Source organism: Amblyomma americanum, chromosome 1 (assembly GCF_052857255.1).
Source record: "Amblyomma americanum isolate KBUSLIRL-KWMA chromosome 1, ASM5285725v1, whole genome shotgun sequence".
NCBI lineage: Eukaryota > Metazoa > Arthropoda > Arachnida > Ixodida > Ixodidae > Amblyomma > Amblyomma americanum.
The window spans coordinates 193785078-193802377 of NC_135497.1; the positions used below are offsets into that span (position 1 = coordinate 193785078).

At 45.7% G+C, this 17300-nt stretch overlaps 1 protein-coding gene across 1 annotated transcript in view; it reads left to right on the forward strand.

The window, feature by feature from the left end:
• The first annotated feature begins 10324 nt into the window (after positions 1-10324).
• Positions 10325-17300, forward strand: part of vir (VIR_N domain-containing protein) — a 254787-nt gene continuing 247811 nt past the window's right edge. Inside the window, 1 exon segment of the mRNA XM_077648167.1 lies at positions 10325-10470. Within this exon segment, the coding sequence (XP_077504293.1) occupies positions 10414-10470 (57 nt within the window). The 5' untranslated portion in view covers positions 10325-10413.

The window sequence follows — 17300 nt, forward strand, 5'->3', positions numbered from 1 at the left end:
CGGTCGAGTAAAATATGGTCAACTTTAACAAAAAATGGGCAAACGTGTCGAAAGCGAGCGTTCTCGCGTTGTTAGTAAGGGCGCGTACTGTTCAGGACTGCCGGGAAAAAAGAACGCATGAAAAGCTCAAAACTAGAAACTTGTGCTTCGAAGACTCCATCATCTGCTATAGTGAAAGAGCGCATTGCATCCGCATAGTGACAAGGTAGTGCGGTTTCAAAACGACCGGGCAAAAATGTAAACACGCATTGAAAAAAGGACCTGGTGCGCCGAAAATTGTCTTCTACGCTTCTGAAGACACGCAATTTGTACCGGCGCATTTGTTCTCGGTGCTCTAACACACTGTGAGCGACGTGTTGCAGCCGGCACGGTGCCAAATACTTGTCGAACAAAACGCACAGTTGGCCGCGGAATAGGACATTGGGCTTTTGGGGTGCTGAGAATAACGTCGGGGAAAGGAGGAATGCTTGTAAATCATTGGGAGATATGTTGTAGTGTAGTGTTTGATGCATAAATGTTCCGCATGCGAGGTTCGTAAATGCATGTTTTCCTTGTTCGTAATTTCGCTGCTTTCACGCGTTTCGCCTGTTCGCACAGTTTTTGTGTAAGGTTTATCAGAATGACACCTGGGGCTTGATTACGCAACTGTGACAAATACTGTCACAAGTTATTGACAGTGACGTCAAAATGACGTCACGATAAGACGTCACCACGTGACGCAACGAGGAGTCAGCCAATTACAGCAGGGCAGCGCCCCGAGAGCATTCGAAGGGCCGTTTGCTTAATTTTTTGTAAAAAGAAATGAGAAATAAGCAACGATTAAAATAACCAATATTTTATTTTGTCAAAACATTGTTTAAACTTCGAAAATATTAAGCAAAACAAAAAGTGTTCGAAGTTGTGCTATTAAATTGACTGGTGGGTAACTTTCGGTGCCGCGGGGGTGCGCTGACGGCAGTAGAAAGGCCGCTTTGCACAGAAGCAGCTGTTTCACGCCGTGTTATTTTTTGCGCGGCGTCTGGAATCGAGCTATTGTGCGGTTGACCTAAGTGCACAGAAAAATTTCAACGAATGCAGTGAAGGCTACGTGACTACCGAGCGAACTTGCAAGAAGCGCTTGGTACGAAATCGACGAAGACAGCTTGTTGAAGTCTGTGTTGTTCGGCTCCTTCGATCGATGACAAAAATGCCAAAAGGTGAGGTGTTGCAGTATGTGACGAGTGGCTGTTTCTTTCTCCTTGGGAACACCCCTTGGGAAACAGAAGACGACCACGAAGTGCCATTTGCTGGGAAAAATAAAGTGCTTTGCCAGCATAAGCGTGTCTTATTTATATGTAGCTGTGTGTCAAAGAGGTGACGACGGAACCCACCCCTTCTGCGCACTAACTTTACAAATTGCCTCCAACACCCGCTGTACGCATTTGCTCGCCGTCGGTTGTGCGATGCCGACGTGCGCCTCGCTACCAACGGCAGCCTGAAAGCCGCCCGTGGCAAAGAACCGCAGTGCACACAGCACCTGCCGCCGCACCGACAGCGCACTCGCACGCAAACCTCCCAGTTCATCGGCGAGTTCGTCGCACAACCACTCCACAGTCTGCTTCTGCAGTCGAAAAAGGCGTCGAAACAGCTCGTCCGGCAAATCAAACGCGTCTTCGTGCGCCCTCCTTCGCCGTAGATCGCGCCAGCGCATCCGCCTCAGTCGTATCGCTGCGTACACCGCCGCCATTTTCTGTCACAAACTCAACGGTCAAATTGACAGCCTCAAAACTGTGACAAAAAACTGTCAATAACCGCCTGCATAATTAGGTGTGGAACGTCATCACTTCTCAGCAGCCACCCATGACGCAAAAAAGCAATATGGCCGCTGGCCACAACCGACCAATAGGAGCGAGGTTTATTGACATCTTTGTGACAAGTTTTTGACAATTTTCCTAATTGACAGTTACGTAATCTAGCCCCTGCTCGTAATTTACATTTTTCACGTGACGGTGAACGGTGGTAGCGACAACCACTGCTGTGAGCCGTGTTGCATTAACAATGGCCGCACAAATTAAGAAGCGCGGAACGAGCTTAGCGATGCGCCAGATGGCAAAGGCTACTGCATCGGTTTTGGGTTTATATGCAGCAAAATAAGTGTTCATTTCACAAAGATCCTGGTGTCGTTTTAGGATCGGAACTGTTTGACGAAGGCCGTGGCGCAGCTGCATTGATTTGAAGAACCACGTTGCGCATTCAAAAGAGACACACACGGGAGAAGGCCAAGAAGACGGAAAGAGCGCAAACTATCAACTGAGTTTATTTGTGTGAAAGTGCCTTATATATGCATAATCACAGCAAAATGACAAGGGGAATGAGAGAAGGGGTAAAGCCGGTCATCTCCTGATCAACAACAGGTGCGCAGAAATTTCTTCTCCTTCTTGTACAATTTGACAGAAGTGTCGCTCATACATTTATCGCCGTTTTCTTTTAAATGGTAGGCCTCCAAAAGCTCACGTGCTGTTTTGTTTTTACTTTTTCCCAGAATTTTTATCTTCTTAAGCAGAGGCTCGCATCCACTGCAATCAAAGCAATGAGCGGGCAGATTCGCTCCTTCTTTATTTCCAATTGATCGGGCAAACAGGCCGTTGCGTGAATGAACGCGCAGGGTATTGAATATGCCCGATCAATTCGAAATAAAGAAGGATCGAATCTGCCCGCTCATTGCTTTGCTTGCAGTGGATGCGAGCCTCTGCTTAAGAAGATAAAAATTCTAGGAAAAGCTCATATTACTTTGCTTGCAGTAGATGCGAGCCTCTGCTTAAAGCTTGTTTCACATGCAAGCGAACCGCTCGCGAACTCCGCCGCCGCGGCGCATACACCCTCTCTCGGAAGCCCCAGCGGCTGGAGCGGCGAGGTTCGGGCTAGAGTCACTAAATAAAGACTTTATTTGGTGACTCTAGTTCGGGAAAGTTGGAAATTTTCTCGGCGGCGACGCGGCAGCACCGCATCTCAACCAATGCCACGCGAGTTTGTACGCCGCACGTACGAACTTTTGTTTAGGAAAGAAATTGTATAAAGTGCTGTTTAATGCTTAAAACGCAATAATTCTATTTACTTAAATAAACTGAAAGGAAATGACAAAATAATGCTTATATAGCACGCTTTTATTGTGTTTGCAGGCCACCAAAACCGGTTGAAGGCGCGTATCTTTTGCCAAGCTAAACATTTTGACAGATTTGCCTGTCTGGTTGGGTTTGAAGACATAATAAACTGCACGTCTCCAACCAAAATTTTAACTTTAACCCAACGTTTCGAAGCCGACTCGGCTCCTTCATCAGGGGTGACTGAGGGCAGTAGCTAGCGTCATTTAAGTATGGAGGAGAGGGGGGGGGGGGGCGGGAGGTGAAAAGAACGACAGCTGTGTCGGGAAAGGCGCGGGGGAGGGGGAGGGGGTTTAGGCTGTTAGTCACGCTGGCGCACTGCAGGGAGGTGGTGAATGGCGGCTTTTTTTCGTTGCGTTGAAGAGCGAAGTCCCTGGGCATATACTGGCGGCAGGTTTCCTTTTGTGCGGTTGATATTGTTCGGGGTGGTTTGGATATGTCAGGATTCCAGGAGGAGCCTCTTGTGGATGGATTGAAAACTTTATTAAGCAAGCGAGTTTGGACCGTGCAAGGTCTCAGGGCCACCGCACAGCCCTCACATTACGCGCATGTGTCCAGGCCACGTAGGGCCATGGCACTGGCACCCCGGTTCACACAGCGAAGTTGCGTGTCCGGGTCCTGCGACGCAAGGAGGGCCTCCCATTCCTCCCATGTACCGATGGCGGGCTGTCCCTGCGGGGGAGGATCGGCAGGGCAGCCGAAGAGAATGTGGTCCAGGGTGGCGTGCGGAGCTCCGCAGAGAGTGCACTCTGGGGAAACATGGCGGAAGTAGGAGAGACGCTGAGGGGTAGGAAGAGTTCGGGTCTGGAGTCGCCTCCAGAGGATTTGTTGGGAGTGGGATAGGTGGGGGTAGGGAGGGGGATAGAGTCGACGGGCAAGGCGTGCTTGTTGAGTTAATTCTGAAAACGTGTGTGCCCGCTCCCTCGAGAAATCCCGGCTGGGGTCGCCATTTGCCCGGCAAATAAGTCCTCGGGCTATGTTATCGGAGGCCTCATTTCCGGGATTGCCAGAGTGAGCCGGCACCCACACGAGCTCAATACGCCTATCGGGATTTAGGGTGCACATTCTCAATATCTGCCACGCGGGGGGATGGACGCGTCCGCGGGCGAAGTTAAGAACGGCTGTTTTGGAATCGCTAAGTATATAAGCCGCATTGGTTTGGGCTGCTTCCTCTGCTTCTTCCGGGGTACAAGGGGGGTCTATGAAATGGGTAAATGGGGGGGCTGCTGGATGGTAAACCACAGCTACTGAACGGTCTGGACCACATGCGGCGTCCACCCAGCGCACATCCTCTGAAGTGCCATATTCTTTATGAAGAGCTTTTGCTCGCGCGACGCGGCGGGATTGATTGTATTCAGGGTGGACATTCTTAGGAAGGGGTTTTAGGATAAGCGCGGTGTGTATGGCGCGAAGGAGAGAGATGAAGTCTGTCGTGTGGGCCGGTATGCGAATTCCCAGAGAATCCAGTATATATCGTCCGGTTTCCGTGCCAGCCAGACGAAGGTACTGTGTGTAGCGATGTGCATCTATAAGTTCTTGTATAGTGTTGTGCATTCCTAATTTGAAGAGCCTGTCCGTGCTAGTGCTCTTTGGTAGGTTTAGCGCTGCTTTGATAGCCATGCGGATTAAGGCATTGATCTTGTCTTTATCCGCACAGGAGAGGTTCAGGTAAGGAGTGGCGTAAAGAATGCGGCTAAGCACTAAGGCAGGCAGCACCTTGAGATTGTCTGCTTCGTCTAGACCGGCTCGTGAATGTGAAACCCTTCTAAGAAGATGGATGACGGAGTAAGTGGACTGTTTTAGTGCTTTCAGGGTAAGGTTGTTTTCCCCCGTGTCCTGTAAATGCAGGCCAAGAATGCGGAGGGTAGGTGTTTGCGGTATGGGAGTGTCATGCATGTAGATCGTGATGGGGGAGGTAGGGACGCGCCGCGGGCGGATTATGAGGAGTGCTGACTTTGTGGGGGAGCATTCAAGCCCAATGTTTGCCGCGTGAGCAGCTATAGTTGTGGCGGCTTCCTGAAGGGTCGATTCTATGTCGCCATCCGAGCCGTATGTGGTCCAAACCGTTATATCATCCGCGTAAAGTGTGTGTCCTAAGTGCGGAATGCGGCTGAGAGCTTTGGCCAGGGGGATGAGGGTGAGGTTGAAGAGGAAGGGAGATAACACCGCTCCTTGCGGGGTACCAACATTACCAAGTGTGAAGGGGGGGGGGGGGTCTGTATATCATCTATATGCAGTGAGGCTGTGCGACCGTTTAAGAAGGCCCGAATATAGTTGCAGGTCTTAGGCCCCAACTCCAGCTCTTGGATGCCCTGCAGGATGGCGCTGTGCGTAACTTTGTCGAATGCTTTGGTGAGATCGACTGCCAGGATTTCTCTGGTGTGAAGTAACATGTCATTGAGGATAGCGTGTGAAATCTGCAGTAGGGCGTCCTGTGCCGAGAGGTGGGCTCGAAATCCTACCATAGTATGGGGATATAGTCCATGGGATTCCATGTGTTGCGTGAGACGGGTGAGGATGACATGCTCAAACAGTTTTCCCAAGCACGAAGTCAGCGAAATGGGACGGAGGTTTTGGGCGTTAATGGGCTTATTTGGTTTAGGAATGAAAATTATTTTCCTGTGCTTCCATTCAGCGGGTAGCGCCCCCATTTCCCAGCACTCATTGAAGTAGTCGGTGAGAAGGGAAATTGAACGGTCATCTAGATTTCTGAGCATGATATTTGTGATTTGGTCCTCCCCAGGGGTTGAGTTTCGGAGCTTGATAAGGGCTGCTCTGACTTCAACCTCCATAATGGGGGCGTCGAGGGAGGGTTGATCGGGGCCCTACACATAGTCGGGATATGATACAGCTTGGCCCACAGTGGTATAAGTTGATTGTAGTTGGCGTTGTGGTAATTTGTTTCGGTTCCGAGGATGCGGGTTTCTTCAAAGTTGATTCTATGGTCGGAGTCCTCGGAATGTTCGGCTACTGGATTGCGCTCTCTTGCGAATTTGCGGACGTCGTTCTTATGTTGCCGAATTCTTTCTTTGAAATTTTTGGTTTCGCCGATGTAGCTTGCGTCGCAGTCGGCGCATGGAATTTGGTAGACAATGCCTTGGGCTCTTTCTCTCGGTGGCCGGTCTTTGGGAACAGGTAGGCAAAGCGCAACAGTGTTTGTGGGCTTGTGCGCAACCTGGAGACCCGATTTTTTCAGGATTCGGGCGATGGTTTCGCTGACACCTACGACATAAGGTAAAGTGACGTATTTTGGCGGTGGCGTTGGTCTTTGTGCGTTGATTTCTTGACGAATGTTGTGTTTTTGACGTCGAACGGTTTCTTGAATAAATTCTTTTGGCTAGCCGTTCATGATGAGTTCTTTGAATATCGTGCGTTGTTCTTTCTTTCTGTCACGTTCTGTGCTGCAGTGTGTCTCAATTCTTCTGAACAGCGTCTTCACCACTGATGCTTTATGGACTGTCGGGTGGTTCGAAGAGAAGTGGAGATACCGGCCTGAATGGGTTTGTTTGCGGTATACGGAAATTGAAGGGTATTGTCGTTTCGAGACACGAGGACGTCCAAAAACGGCAGGGAGTTTTCTTGTTCCACCTCTAGCGTGAACTGAATGTCAGGTTCTACGGAGTTTAAATGACGAAGGAAATTTTGAGTCTCAGATTTTTTGATGACGGCGAAGCAGTCGTCGACATACCTGAGGAAAATCTTTGGTTTCGGGTGGAATGAGTTGAGGGCTCGTTGTTCGACGTGTTCCATTGTTAAATTGGCCATGACGACAGAGATGGATGCTCCCATTGGTGTTCCTTTCACTTGTCGGTAAAATTCCCCGTTTGACGAGAAGTATGTTTGATAGACACAACTCCAGGAGGCGGTACACATCATTTACACTCAGCGGGGTTCGTGCGCTGAGTGTGTCGTCGCGTTGTAGGGCGCCACGGGTAGCGGCCACCGCAAGCTTCACGGGGATGTTTGTGAAAAGGGACACCACGTCGAAGGAGACAAGGCATTCGTCGGCCTCAAGGGTGGCTTGGGACACCAGTTCGATGAAGTGACTGGAATGACGGATAAGGGTCGCTGTTTTTCCGGCGATTGGGGATATTAGTTTGTGAAGGTATTCTGACAACGAGCGAAGAGGGGAACACCGGAAGTCGATAATCGGGCGCAAAGGGATCCCCGGTTTGTGGACTTTGGGCAGTCCGTAGAATGCTGGAGCAAAGAACTCATCATGAACGGCTACCCAAAAGACTTTATTCAAAAAACCATTCGACGTCCAAAACACAACATTCGTCAAGAAATCGACACACAACGACCAACGCCATCGCCAAAATACGTCACTTTACCTTATGTCGGAGGTGTCAGCGAAACCATCGCCCGAATCCTGAAAAAATCGGGTCTCCAGGTTGCGCACAAGCCCAGAAACACTGTTGCGCTTTGCCTACCTGTTCCCAAAGACCGGCCGCCGAGAGAAAGAGCCCATGGTATTGTCTACCAAATTCCATGCGCCGACTGCGACGCAAGCTACATCGGCGAAACCAAAAATTTCAAAGAAAGAATTCGGCAACAAACGAACGACGGCCGCAAATTCGCAAGAGAGCGCAATCCAGTAGCCGAACATTCCGAGGACTCCGACCATAGAATCAACTTTGAAGAAACCCGCATCCTCTGAACCGACACAAATTACCATAAGAGGCTCCTTCTGCAATCCGGGTATATCCGGATGAACCACCCCGAACAATATCAACCGCACAAAAGGAAACCTGCCCCCAGTATATGCCCAGGGACTTCGCTCTTCAATGCAACGAAAAAAGGTCGCCATTCAGCACCTCCCTGCAGTGCGCCAGCGTGACTAACAGCCTAAACCCCCTCCCCCTCCCCCGCGCCTTTCCCGACACAGCTGTCGTTCTTTTCACCTCCCGCCCCCCCCCCCCTCTCCTCCATACTTAAATGACGCTAGCTACTGCCCTCAGTCACCCCTGATGAAGGAGCCGAGTCGGCTTCGAAACGTTGGGTTAAAGTTAAAATTTTGGTTGGAGACGTGCAGTTTATTATGTCTTCAAACCCAACCAGACAGGCAAATCTGTCAAAATGTTTAGCTTGGCAAAAGATACGCGCCTTCAACCGGTTTTGGTGGCCTGCAAACACAATAAAAGCGTGCTATATAAGCATTATTTTGTCATTTCCTTTCAGTTTATTTAAGTAAATAGAATTATTGCGTTTTAAGCATTAAACAGCACTTTATACAATTTCTTTCCTAAACAAAAGTTCGTACGTGCGGCGTACAAACTCGCGTGGCATTGGTTGAGATGCGGTGCTGCCGCGTCGCCGCCGAGAAAATTTCCAACTTTCCCGAACTAGAGTCACCAAATAAAGTCTTTATTTAGTGACTCTAGCCCGAACCTCGCCGCTCCAGCCGCTGGGGCTTCCGAGAGAGGGTGTATGCGCCGCGGCGGCGGAGTTCGCGAGCGGTTCGCTTGCATGTGAAACAAGCTTTAAGCAGAGGCTCGCATCTACTGCAAGCAAAGTAATATGAGCTTTTCCTAGAATTTTTATCTTCTTAAGCAGAGGCTCGCATCCACTGCAAGCAAAGCAATGAGCGGGCAGATTCGATCCTTCTTTATTTCGAATTGATCGGGCATATTCAATACCCTGCGCGTTCATTCACGCAACGGCCTGTTTGCCCGATCAATTGGAAATAAAGAAGGAGCGAATCTGCCCGCTCATTGCTTTGATTGCAGTGGATGCGAGCCTCTGCTTAAGAAGATAAAAATTCTGGGAAAAAGTAAAAACAAAACAGCACGTGAGCTTTTGGAGGCCTACCATTTAAAAGAAAACGGCGATAAATGTATGAGCGACACTTCTGTCAAATTGTACAAGAAGGAGAAGAAATTTCTGCGCACCTGTTGTTGATCAGGAGATGACCGGCTTTACCCCCTCTCTCATTCCCCTTGTCCTTTTGCTGTGACACGGCCGCTCGATCTCGTGGCTGTGATTATGCATATATAAGGCACTTTCACACAAATAAACTGTTGATAGTTTGCGCTCTTTCCGTCCCCTTGGCCTTTTCCCGTGTTTGTCTCTTGAATGCGCAACGTGGTTCTTCAAAGCAGTGCACCAACTAGCCCAACAAGAAGTTCTTCTAAACTATTTTTTTTTATAGCTGCATTGATGACCCGTCAAGAGCGCCCGGAATGTAATTTTTCATCTTTCTGGCCCGAAAGCAAATAGATAACAATAGGAGACCATACTGAATAGAAATAATGCGCCATGAATGAATGAACTTTATTCCCGTCATCATGGGGCCTCACGGTCGGGGCGCAGCAATTAGGAGGGGATGCCTCCCGGCCGGCTCTCAGCACCGGAGACCGCGGAGAGAGTCTTGTAGTAAGCTGTCTCCGCCTGACGGATGAGGAGTCTTTGCTGATCCGGGTCGTGGCTCCGGATCAGCTCTTCCCAGGTGGCAAGGTCTGGGATGCTTTGCGATTTAGCCCCAGTAGAGTCCTGACACTCCCAAATTACGTGATTTTGCGAAGTCATTCTGTGGCAGCTACTGCAGAGCTCATGGCTCCCCAGTATCTTCATCTGTTGACCTGAAGATTCTGCGATGGCCGCCGGCGGGAGCGGACGTGTTTGCGTTGGGCTCCGGCGAAATCCGCTTCCATCGGTGCACCAAGAGGTTTTTATGAGCTGAAATTATATTTGGTTCAGGGCTTGTTGGAAATTTTATGTTTGGCGGTAGAAGCTACAGCGCATGGAGGAAGGAAAACTACTTTCTTACCTTCCTCCATGTTACAGCGAGACACCTAGCTCCTAGCAAGCGTACTCGGTCCAATTAGAAATGAAGGAAACCGGAACCGAGACATTACATAAGGAAATACAAAATTGTCAGCCAAAATTAATGCATATTTGCCAAATTAGATGTGATCACTTCAGGCAACACCAACTTTTCCGCCTCACGCTATGAAAAATAGAGGTAAAAATATATTTTGCGAGTGACAAACTCCGATATGCGGTGTATCAACTAAAACCTAAAAACACGCTCGATAAAAAAAAAGCTTAAAATAAGTTCATTTTTATGAAACAAAATTTCACCTCCTTCTACTCCACTCTTCCCCTTAAACTTTTGGTTGCTTCCGTCCGTAGCGCTGCTAACATGCTATTATCATCATCTGCACCTCGCCGATGAGACCTCAGTTAACAAAATGGACGCTTTCGTGTTTTGACACATTTGGTGCGGTTCTTTGAGTTGTTTGTTCACACCGACAAAAAGGAAACGGACAAGATGACTGATGCGTGCGAACTTCTGTTTTTTGACACATTTTCACACGAAAGCAATGAGGTAGGCATTGAATTTATTGATGTGCTTTATTAGAGTAACCGTCGGAGTAAGTCGAACGCCTCAGCGCGTGCCATTACTTGGATGGAATGGAAGTCGTTCTTTGATCGCCGAGCTACGTTGTTTGAAATTTTCATGAGCGTAGTAAATAACTTAATTAGTCTTGTGGGTCAGGCATCAGATCGGTCGAAATTCCGATTTCTGGTTGTCATTTATTTGTCATTTTGTCCAAATGGTGCTTCGTACTACCTCGAACTTCGCGTGTTGTTAGGAAGAGTGGCGGTAGGCGGTAGAATCTCCGGGCTGCGGTGAAATTTTCTCGGCTCTCGCCGCTGGTATTTTATTCTGCTGTTTCACTGCTACTGATTCTCCCGCTACTGTTCATTTGGCCTCAGCGTTGGCTACCTGTCTGATCCGGCACTGCCCTTCTCAGCTACTGAATACTTCGGAGCCCAAAGTTTAAAAGGTTTCAGTTCCCGCGGCTCGACACAACCTAAAGCGGGAGCAATGAACGATAGTTTGCGCGAAGTGCAAATAAAAGTTCCGCAGTGCTGTTTAGTAGTTCGCAGGTCGCGCGTGGGGACTTTCGAGCTCGCCAACTGAACCCGTGGTTTAGTCTTTTGCACTTTATTCGCTTTTTCATTGCGCTCTTTTTACGTGTTATAAACTGTAAAGGTTGGTGTTATTTGGTGCACCTGTAGATTCTCTAGAACTCTCTCTCTGTCTCTCAGAAAGATAGCCGAGATACTTCAGTAGAAGTGGTGCTGGGCTAGTTGGTCACTAATTCTTCCTAATAGCGCTGGCTTCAGTTTCGAAAAATAGCCGAGATATGCCCCTGCTCGCATTCGCTTGCAGCCTAAGCAACAGTCAAGTTTCTATTGACGAAAATTTCTAATGCTGTGATACGGCCTGAAACATCTGGAGGGCTTTCTTTTCTGAAAGACGGCTGTCAGAATGCCAAAATACGGCCAGTTTTCATGGCAAAATGTCATGTGATTGTCAATGAGAGGCGAGCATATCAAAAATGTTAACCCGGTGATTCTCCTGGCTGCCGACAGGTTGGACATTGCCAACAAAATTATTTTCTAAGTGCCATTTTTGAAACCAGTAGTAGTATTGGTTTTTCTTCATTGATGGGCATGTGTTTTGGTGCACTTAATATAGTATATAAAATAGTAATGAATCCTCTACAGGGTTTATACCAAAAGACGTGTGGAAATAACTGTGCAACAGTCTCCTTGCATGTATGATTACAGTTTGTTGCTTGATGAGGTGCAAGAGCATGTATGTATGTGTATACCCACCGCAGTGGCTTAATGGCTCTGGCGTTCAACTTCTGTTTATCAGCTTGCACATTCGAATCCAGCTGCATTTTGGGGGGAGGCAGCATGCAAAAACACCTGTGTATTGTAATTTTGTATTTGGTATTATATTTTGGTATTTTATGGGCGCTTTAAAGAATCTCATTGTTGTGAAAATTTGTTCAGAGCCCACCACTACAGCATACTTTATCACCTACAATTTTGCTTTAGCACAAACAGTTTTGTTAATCCCATACATAGGCATAATATGAAGTAACCAACGACACTGTAAATGTTATTGCAACAGAACAGTAATGTTGTTAGTGTAATGCGTGTGCCGTGTTTCTTGTAAGAAGACTGAGGTAAAATGGTGAGTAAACGTGCAAAAAATTAGAAGAAAAAAAAAAGGATCACATGTACAAATGGCACCACTGTCACCCTCATCTACAAAGTTTTCAGTAAATTTTGGCCTGAACTGAGAACAGCTACGAGCTGATGAAAAATTTGCCTGAGGAGGTCATTTTTAGCCATGCATTGAAACAGATGTAGGAAGGTAACTGTTAATATTTTGTTTTCTTCAGAGCTGAAGTCATTTGGTGACAAAAGGATCTTAACCAGCTATGAGCATGATGCAGAAAGCAAAATACATCTTTAAATCCTTAGAAATACTGTGACATTCATTTTAGCAAGAGAAATAAACATAAAAGTCTTGTGTGATTACTTAAGAGTGCTGTATAGGACTGCTCGGAATAAAGCCAATGCTCTGATTCATGCTGAAAAAAATTTCCACAAGTTCAATGATGCACAATCAAACCCTTCTAAAACATGGACTATTATCGACCAGTTGAGACGCAATGATAGAAAAAAGTACCAGACACAATCTAAAAAAACTTTGGTGCTTTATCCTTGACTCTTGCAGATGGGTTTAACACGCTTTTTGCTTCCTCAGCACAACCTGCACAGCCACAAAGATACTCATGCCACTCTGGTCATTCTGTTCTTGAATCAGCATTTTTGCCGCCCTGTACTGAAGAGGATATTCATTGCATCTTATCAAGTTTTATAAGGAAAAAGGTGCCTGGCTTTGATGGTCAGACTGAGGTTTCTTTGAGACATTTTGGGCGTATTAAAAAAGATTTTGGTCAACATTATCAACCACATAATCACTACACAAAAGCAAAAGTGATTCCCGTTTTTAAAAGTGGGGAGAGAAACAATGTCCAAAATTATCGCGGAAATTCTTTGCTTCCAGCGATTGCACTATATTAGAAAAACATATATACTCTGTAATGAGTAAGCTCTTGGAAAGTCACGATGTTGACCAACCAGTTTGGTTTCATAACCGGCCGCGACACACAAAAAGTACTGGATGAATTATCTGGCACAATTAATAATGCATTTGATCGTAACAAAGTTGTTGGTGCTCTTTTTCTAGATGCGTCTAAAGCTTTTGATTTGGTTAGTCACTCTGTACTTCATGATAAGTTATATATGTTTTTTTGCGGACCTTTCCTTAATTTAATTGATAATTATCTCAGTGACCGTTCCCAAGTTGTCACAATTGGCGGCATACAAAGCACTACTTAACCTGTCTAGCGGTGTTCCACAGGGTTTCATTCTGTCACCTTTCCATTTTAATCTTTTTGTCAATGATTTGGGTGACTTGTCTTCTTTATTCGCGTGTTCTCCAGTATGCTGATGATACAGTGCTAGTATCTAAAAATGCTAATTATGATCTAGCCATTAAGAACCTACAACAGGACTGCAAGCTTGTGGATTGGTTTTATAACAATTCAATCCCTATTAATGCTAAAAAAACCCACCTAATTTGTTTCCATAATCCTCTAAAGCTTGTCCAGCTGAAAACTCCATTCTGTTTACATCGAGACATCTGTACTAGTGGCTGTCGTCCTCTCGAATATGTTTCAGTAGTAAAATACTTGGCAATTTTATTTGACGCCGACATGTTATGGAATAGCCGCATTTACTGTGTTTGTACCAAACTTTGTAGAGTAGTCTGTTTGTTATATTCAATCAAATCACTTTGTCCTATGTGCGTACGAAGTCCGATTGTGGATAGTTTGTGCTACAATGTATTACATTATGGAATGAGCTGTTTTTTCTTCTGTTCAACCTTCTTGACTCAGTCCTGAAAGTGATATCAAAATCTGTGTTCTGTGGTTTCCCTGTAGATAAAACCATGCTGATGTTTTCGCTCTTGCACAAATGCCTGATTATTCACCCAAACAATTGTACTAAGGCAAGATGGACAAAAGAATGTTGTTTTGAGTACCGACCTATACGAGTGTTACACCCACGCGATCGTTTTGTCGTACTGAGTGTCCGCACCAGATATAGTGAACGAGTCGGGGAGTATTATGTTCCTTTAACAGTAAGCAGACTGCCAGATTTCACAATTTCTTTGAATACCAGAAAATAGATTAGAGTTAGTATTTTTGACATATACAAATAGTTTTCTTTTATGCTTCTTTGTCATTTACTTTTGTGTACTTCCTATTAAAGTTACATTTGAATGATACTCTCCGCTGCCGGGCACTGCCCTTCAAGCTCGCTTGTGGCTTCTGCAGGCCCACATGTGTATAAAGAATGTGTGACAAGTAAAAGATTATTATTATTATTATTATTATTATTATTATTATTATTATTATTATTATTATTATTATTATTATTATTATTAAGGTTCAAGTGGCTCTGAAAACTTTCCGGGGAGAGTACATAAACTTGCTCAATCCTTACATTGTGTTGTCATGAACACCTGAACCAAATAATACACTTATACATGCACCAGAGAACCCATAATCGTGTGTGAATGTTGGTGAGCTCTTCGCGGCGACCTTTTCATACTTGCACCCTCTTCTTGCACCCACGTGCCTGCATATGTTATGAAATGGCTATTGGTTAGATAATTTCAGACGTCACGCAGCTGCTATGGCTGCGGCTAGTTAGCCGCATGACTCAGGTGTATCAGGAAGCTCTGCCCCCCAGGAAATCCCGCCCCTGTCGGCAGCCGGTGGTGGGGCCGGCAGAGGAGTTTGAGTGTGTAAAAACTGACAAGAGTAGAGGGAAATGCGCGAAGACATTGAGATTCAAATTTTTACTACATATAACTGAGCTTCTTCACCACCAGCTGTTTTTACAAGCAAACTGCTGTGATGTGATAGCATTTTTCTGGTTGTGGGGCCCCAAGGCTTGGCTGCACTGTCATTCGCTTCCAAATGGTGATCATAGTCTTTTTCTGTCTTGACGTCATGAGTTTGAATCGAGTGGTGGGAAAAAGTTGCTCTCTCTTCAGATCCAACTCGCTCAGCAATAAACATATTTTGCTACCGAACAGATATGAGCATAGTCTACAATCACCATGCAATTGTTTTTTACTATACTCTGTTTCATACATAGCAGGCAACTTTGCGGAGGCTGCGGAAGTAGTGCATCTGTGAAACCATATTACTCTGCCACGTATCGTTCATTCTTCTCGAAACTTCGATGAGCGTTTGGACGAAAACAAAGAGCGTACAAAACGAAGTGGCAGCATTGAAATCACGGTCAAAGCTGTGAAGCGCTTAGTGTTCGGGCCCTCTGGTTATAATTTTCACTGAGTGTAAACTACGTTTTGGGCGTGGATTGAGTGAGAGCGATTCACCCTACCATCAACTGTGTATCATGTTGCCGCATGTCATTCTTGCTTCTCGAAGTCTCAATGAGGCGCAGGAAAAAATTGTGGCAAGAGGTAAAACAAAACCAGAAGGTGCCAGCCATGGCACTTAAGTTTTGCCGAAGCGAAATATGCATGTGTGCACTTTGGTTGTGTGGTGAACTACTTTTTGGGCACAGACTTAGCCTGAGCGAACGAGCACGCTAACTTTGGCAGCGTTGCCTGCTATGTATGGAACGGAGTATAAGAACAAAAATTGCATGGAGTTGTCCGCAGTGTCCCTTTAGCTCCTTAACGGACACATTTTTTTTTTTAGAAAATGGTGATGGAAAAGCAGGTGGTGGTAGTGAACACACACTGCTTAGGTGGAAGGCAGCGAGGAGGTGGTGCATTCGATCTGCAGAGGCATTCAAGCTAACGGAGCAATACCTGAAATCGCACAACTGCGGTTGTTATCTGACAATACCATTCTCGCATTATCGTGCCCCTTGGCTTCCCTACTTCATTAATTTTCTATTTTGAGTGTAACTTGCTTTGAACAGCCAGCTGGCTATGCTTTACATGCTAAGAATACTGACTTTTTTTCGGTTAAAGCCGAATTTCGAAAACTGAATTCGGCATGCTTTTATCGTTTTTCCGGTTTCAATCGAAAAGACCAACCCCTACTTACAGGCTAGCATGCTGTTTTATCAGACAGCATCCTGTCGAGTAACTAATAATTTATTTTTGATTTCCGAGACGTCTCTACAACATTTTTGACGCGACTTATACAGCTTTTACCAACACCTTAAATTTACACTGGCTACTGTGATAGTGCAGTGATTTACAGCACATTTTTTGTTTTTACTTGCTGAGCAAAAACAAATGCATTATGTGCAAGATAGTTCCAAGCATTTTTGTACAATACCGAATGCTGTTCGTGGTTTTGCATGGACCTAAACATTTAGGCAGATATTTTAATTATTTTAATTTACTTTTGTGGTATTATCATCAGTATGGTGTTTAATTACATTAAATCTGGGCATGCAAGATTAGCTCCGGAAGTTAGGGCATAAAGTCTGTGACATCATTTGATAGGTGTATGTGGCATTAGTACAAGCACCACAGTCCGGAAACAAGTTCACATTGATCACTACCTTTGCTTGACGACATCCATTTCTCAAAATGATCACTGCCACGAAATGGGAAGTATTTTTTCAAACACCTGCTCTAAATTCATTTTTCTTCCTGCACTTCATATTTTAATGGTGTGGTTTGGGAGTTTTAACATTCTGAAGCTGCACATGGGCTGTGAGAGATGCTGTAATGGAGAGCGCTGGATTAATTTATCTTTAGCGTGCACTGACATCACACAGCATACAAGCGGCTGGGCAGGGATTCAATCCTGTGACCTTGTGCTCAGCACCCAACTGGTGTATTCGCCGAGCAACCGCCGTGTGTTTAATAAGTTAATGATGCTAGTGCACGTTAAAGAACCCCAGATGGTCGAAATTTCCGGAGCCCTTCACTACGGCTTCCCTCATACCCTGAGTTGCTTTGGGACGTTAAACCCCCATAAACCATAAAAAACAATAAGTTAATGAAACAGCCCCCTGAACACCATAGTGACATTAAATAAGATATTTCTGACTTTTCTGGAACACATGCATTCAATAATAAATGAATTTCAGTAATGCCTTGTCCTGTTCCTCTCTTTTTTTTAACGTACATAGCTCTCCGGTTTTAACTGAACAAAATATGTCACATAGTTATATTGGAAATGAAAATATCTTGCCTTATATTCACATGATGACGATGACTATGGATTTTTATGGCGCAAGGGCATCTATGGCCAAAGCGCGCCATGGCACAAGGTATTT